The 5434-nt window shown below is 33.1% G+C and overlaps 1 protein-coding gene across 1 annotated transcript; it reads right to left on the reverse strand.

Moving 5' to 3' along the window:
* Positions 1–534: 534 nt before the first annotated feature.
* LOC102578510 (uncharacterized) lies at positions 535–5390 on the reverse strand. The gene is made up of 2 exons (XM_006363795.2): positions 5057–5390; positions 535–1325 (listed from the first exon to the last, which is right to left on the reverse strand). Exons 1-2 carry the CDS (start codon positions 5306–5308, stop codon positions 687–689), a joined length of 891 nt encoding a protein of 296 aa, XP_006363857.2. The 5' UTR covers positions 5309–5390; the 3' UTR covers positions 535–686.
* Between the last annotated feature and the right edge of the window lie 44 nt (positions 5391–5434).

Genomic DNA, 5434 nt, shown 5'->3' on the forward strand with positions numbered 1-5434 from the left:
TACTGGGTTTAACTTTCTGTTTTTGAAAATATACTTTAAACTTTATTGTTTCTTACGAAGTTCTGCAAAGTTATTGTTCTAGATATGTTAGTAATACATATAGATAACATATGTATGTGGTAAGAATCGAGAATGACACGTGGGAAAATCAGCAAGCAACCCGTGGAGAAAACACAGACCTGAGTTATGATATTAGGATCTCGCATTCTTCTGCAATGGGTTTACTATTGAACGGTCATTTTCTAGTGCATGGTCCATGTTTTTGGAACCAAAAACACAGACTTGAGTTATGATATTAGGATCCAGTATCATATTAATTAGTGACGTGTACTTGAATAACAAGTCACCGATTTGGTTCCAAAAACAAGGACCAGACACCAAAAAGTGACCGGTCAATAGTAAAGCCATTGCAGAAGAATGCGAGATCAGCACCAAAGGTTATGCAACTACGAGTCATGTACAACTAAACATAAAGTTGAATAATTAAGTTTTTGAAGTAGTAAAATTGTAGTAATTGATTTGTAGACGCGCCGATAGTACATAACTCTTGAGATATATATGTTCCATAGAAAAAGTGAAAACTAAGATAATACATAACAACTTGGCAAACCATAATAGCTGATCATAATCTGAAATTGAATAGCTAGTCTAGACTTGTGGAAGAGAAATTAATGCAACGAGTGAATTTAAGCAACTTTGAGAGCAGCAGCAGCAGCAGGAGGCCTAAAGAGTAGTTGTTGGGTTAGTTTAGTTAAAGTGATTTGATTGTGATGTAGTAATCTTTTTTCAGAATTATAAGCTGACCATTTCATCTGCATGAAATTCCTCTTCCTCCATGGTGCCAAATGGATCCTTTGTTGGGCTGTTGATCTCTTTGCTGCATCGCACATCAACCGAACGATAGCATTTAAGTGTTCAGATTTCCCTATAAAAACCTGAGGCAATAGGGTAGTGAGTTTAGAGTATTCTTTGCACGATTTTGCCAACTTGAATTCATCTCGGAATTCCAATTCTATCAACAACGGAACCTTCTTCTTTCTTCCCTGTGTGCTTGCTATAACTTGTATGTATTCGTGTCTCCCTCCAGGCATCTTTGATGTGTGGTTCCATATCGAAGTACAAAGGCTAGCATTGAATCCCTTTTCACACAACTCTTCAACAACTCTTCTTCTGAAGCACTTGGCACATGATGATGGTCTGCCTACTTTTCCATTTGAGCATTCACATATAACATTAGTAATTCCCACATCTCTAGCAACTTCTACACTTCTTGTTATCCCTTCTCGTACTTTTGATCCAATCAACATATATTGCTCCAATATTTCCTGCACATTAATTATGTTAATTTCTAATCTTAATTGAATTAATCTTTTCAAAATGTTAAAAACAGATGATACATAAACACTGTATATCATTAACTTGGTTTCTATGTCCTCCAACTTTGTGTGTGCACAAGTAAAAACTTAAATTTGTATAAAGTTAAACAAGCGGACACACCGGTCCTACTTGGTATCTTGTGTGGCAATTCACACCTTACACGACATCCTATGTGGTGTCCATGTATTATGTCACTAGGACGCATGTGTCTACTTATTCAACTTCATACAAGTTTAGATTTTTACTTGTGCACACCCAAAATTGGAGAACATGTAATGACCCAGTTGGTCATTTTTGGAAATTGTCATAAAATTACCATATTGACCCTCTCGGTATTGATCCAAAGTTATTTATGTTTGAGTTTTGAAAGCCGGTTTCGAACCTTGAGTATAAAGTTGTGAATTTTGTAAGATTTGAGTTTGAAAAACTAAATTTGTTAAAAAGTGTTTTTCGGTGTCGTTTGGAGATTTCAGTATTATTGGAATAGAATTCCGCCGATTCCAGCATTCCCGAAATATGAAAATTGATCTAAGACAGTTGTCTGTTTCAGATTCAAAATCTTTTTGAGGATTTAAGGTCATAAGTTAGAAATTTGTGAAATTTTAGCCTTTGAGTTGACCTTGGTCAACATTGGGGGTTCGGATGCTCGGATTGGAATTCCAAGAATTTCTTTGGATTTGGGGATGATTTTAGGCTTAAGTGAGGTCTTGATTGAATTTTTAGAGGTCCCGAGCTTATTTTGGCCTTCTTAGGCGTTATGCTAGTTTTTTGTGACTTTCATGGATGTCGGGTCAAGGAGACCTCAGATTCGTGTTTCGAAGGTTCCATTGAGTCTGGAACATCAAGATAGTCAGTTTGCATATATGATTTGTGTGTATGGGATTTTGAACGAATTCCGAGGGTCCATTCGATGATTTGTGTTTGGATGTGTTATGTTGGTGTCTACAGGCTTCACTTTTGCGAAGACTTGCTTGCTTAAGCGAATTTCGCAAAAGTGAATGAGCCTTCGCTTTTGCGAGAGGTTCCAATTTTGCGGGGTTTGCAAAAGCGAACTTCTTGTTCGCTTTACCGATGGCCGCTTAAGCCATTTTTTTTTCCATTTTGAGCTTTGTAAAATTCTTGGAGCCAATTTCTGAGAGATTTTTCGTGGTGAATCTTTTGGTTATGCTTTTGTGACCCTAAAACTTCATTTTCCTTTGATCATTTATGAGTTTTAACATCAAAACTTAAGAGATTCTGATTGTTGTACACTGTGATGAGACATGTGATATAAAATCGATGACAAATGGTTATGGGTAGTGATATTATACCGAAGAGAAATAGTTTCGGCAAGTGATTTGATATAAAGTCGATGGAAATGGTTTCGGCTAGTGATATGATATAAAGTCGTTGGAAAATGGTTTCAACTAGTGATGCGATATAAAGCCGATGAAAAAATAGTTTCGGCTAGTAAAATATAAAGCTGATGGGAAATGGTTCCAGCTAGTGATGTGACATAAAACCGGTGGGAAATGATTCCGGCTAGCTATATTGTGCCGAAGGAAAATGGTTCCAGCAATAGTTGGCTATTCTGATTTGATCTACTTGTACTTGTGATTGATCTAGTTGTTACTTGTGATTGGCATACTTGATGTGTGTTGGTTGTTGAATTGTGACTATTGAGCTATGTGGTTGAGCCTTGTGAACTGTGTATTGTAGCACTGTTAGGTTAGACTGATTTCTATGCAGATTGTAGTTTGAGGAGGTTCGGTTGGGATGAAATCAGTCTTCGTTTTCTAGCTAGTTTTGCTTTGTTTATCAGGTTGCTTGCTAAGTATCGTATTGTTTGGTATTCACTCCTTGCTTCTACACTTGTGTAGGTTGCGAGCCCGATACCGTGTGATTGCTCTTCTTCTTCTCCCATTTTCGAGGCTTGTTGAAGATGAGGTAGTTGTTTATCATCCCGCGCGGGCCCTCTGTTTCCTTTACGTTATGCTTTGTTCTATTTGGGGAAAAAAGGCATTGAGACTTGTACTTATTTTTCATTCCGCACTTTATGTATTAGTGGCATGTACACGTGACAATCAGGTTTTGGGGTTATAATAGAAATATAAGTTTTCCGTTTTTATCCTGTTCTTGTTTCTTTTTCACTTTTTCTTTCATTTCGCTTGGTTAAGGCCGACTTTTTTTTATGGAAATAGACAAGTGTCATCATGTCTATTTTTGGATCGTGACAAAACATAAATCTCAAATAATACCAAGTTAAGAACACACGATAAGTATTATGCCTTTTGGAAAATCATGACCCTACAAACTATATTAGTGGGACTTAATTTATAGTGACTAAAAGAGTGGTTAACAATTATCGTAATAAAGCCCGAAATCCTTAACCATTCTATTGTGGGCACACTAAATATATGCTAGAGTGATCAACAGATCCATCTCTCAAATTATTGCCTTCCATAAAAGATATTCATGTGTCCTTAAAAAACAACCATATGATGTCTTTGGTAGGAAAAGAAAATATTTTCCTAAACAAAAACTAAATTTCTTACTTTTTTTTTTACGATGTTTGATAAATAAACAGATAATATTATTTTAAAAATACTTTAATATAAAATTTCTTTGAATTTTTTTTTCAACTTTATTTAAAAATTCTTTCTCTAGAAAAAAATATTTTACTAAATCATGATTATTATTATTATTTTAAAAAAAAACCTCCTGTGCGTATCAAACACACCCTAGTGTCAAACGAATTGCAATAAATTATACTTTATGAATATTGCACCACACGACACATGCTTTAATATTGTTGAATTTTATTACTTTCTTCCTCCCAAAATATTAAAAAATCAATAAATATAATGTGTAGTTTATTAAACTATCATTATTTAATTAATGAATATTTCTTGACAGTTGAACATTACTAAGAAAAGATCAAGTGTAAGGTTATAGTTGAAAAAATATATTAACTTTTATCTTGAATCCTTAATATAACATTTATTTTTGGAATAATTTTTTTTGCTAATGTGATGCTTATTTTGGAACAGAAAGAATATATTTAATAGGAGAATGGTAGTTAACAAATAAAAAGGAGATCTTTTTGTTTAAAGCAATTTTGTTGAGAAACAATTCCTCTAATTTGACTTATCACTGTGTGAGATAATAATTCTTCATCTATTTATTTGAAGAAAAATTGAGACCTGTGAAATGATTCAATTGTATTTTTGTCCCAATCAAAAGATGAAAAGAGGTATTTGTTCTTTGGCAGAGAAAAAATAAATTAAAGAGCTCGAAATTTCTTACAGATTTCGTTTTAATCTTTTTGTCTGATTTTGATTTGATATAAAAAAAATATGGAAAGTTAGAATTTATAAAGATTTATTTCTTAAAACGGAATAAAAAGGGAGTATGTTTTTGCCCCCTTCAAATATAACAAAATTTGGAAAGAAATAGGACCTATGTTTTCATGATCAAAATCAAATTGCTTTTGGTGAAAAGCCTTTGCAAAAGTGGATATTCAAAAATCATCTTTGCATTATTTGAGAGCAAAAGGGGAATTTTCTTTTTAAAGAATGACCTAATTATTAAGAGAAAAACAACAAACCACATGATGATTCAAATATTGTTATGACGGATGAAAGTAATGCAAATTCATAAACATAAATGATATTTATAAAAGTTGATAATATAAACATACCTTAAGCAAGGCTTCTTGTGATTCCCAATAGATAGCATTTTCCATGGTAATTTGTGTGTCATTATTGTTATTTTCATCCTCACAACCAAATACATAAGTAGAGGGATTTTCATCATTGCAACATCCTCCTCCTTCTTCATCATCATTTGTAAGTATAAAAATATTATGATACAAACTACTTATGATCTTATTTTCTTCTCTCATATTTTGATTTTCTTCAACATAATTCTCTATTTTTCTTGTAATCGTCATTTACAACCTGTAATAGACATACAAAAGAAAAACAAAACAAAAGAAAAGAAAAAAAAAGAAAAAAAAAGAAAATAGATATCAATTGTGGTTTTGCGGAGGGAAAGAAAAGATTTAGATTTATATATA

The sequence above is a fragment of the Solanum tuberosum genome, unplaced genomic scaffold, assembly GCF_000226075.1.
Source record: "Solanum tuberosum cultivar DM 1-3 516 R44 unplaced genomic scaffold, SolTub_3.0 scf00462, whole genome shotgun sequence".
Lineage (NCBI taxonomy): Eukaryota > Viridiplantae > Streptophyta > Magnoliopsida > Solanales > Solanaceae > Solanum > Solanum tuberosum.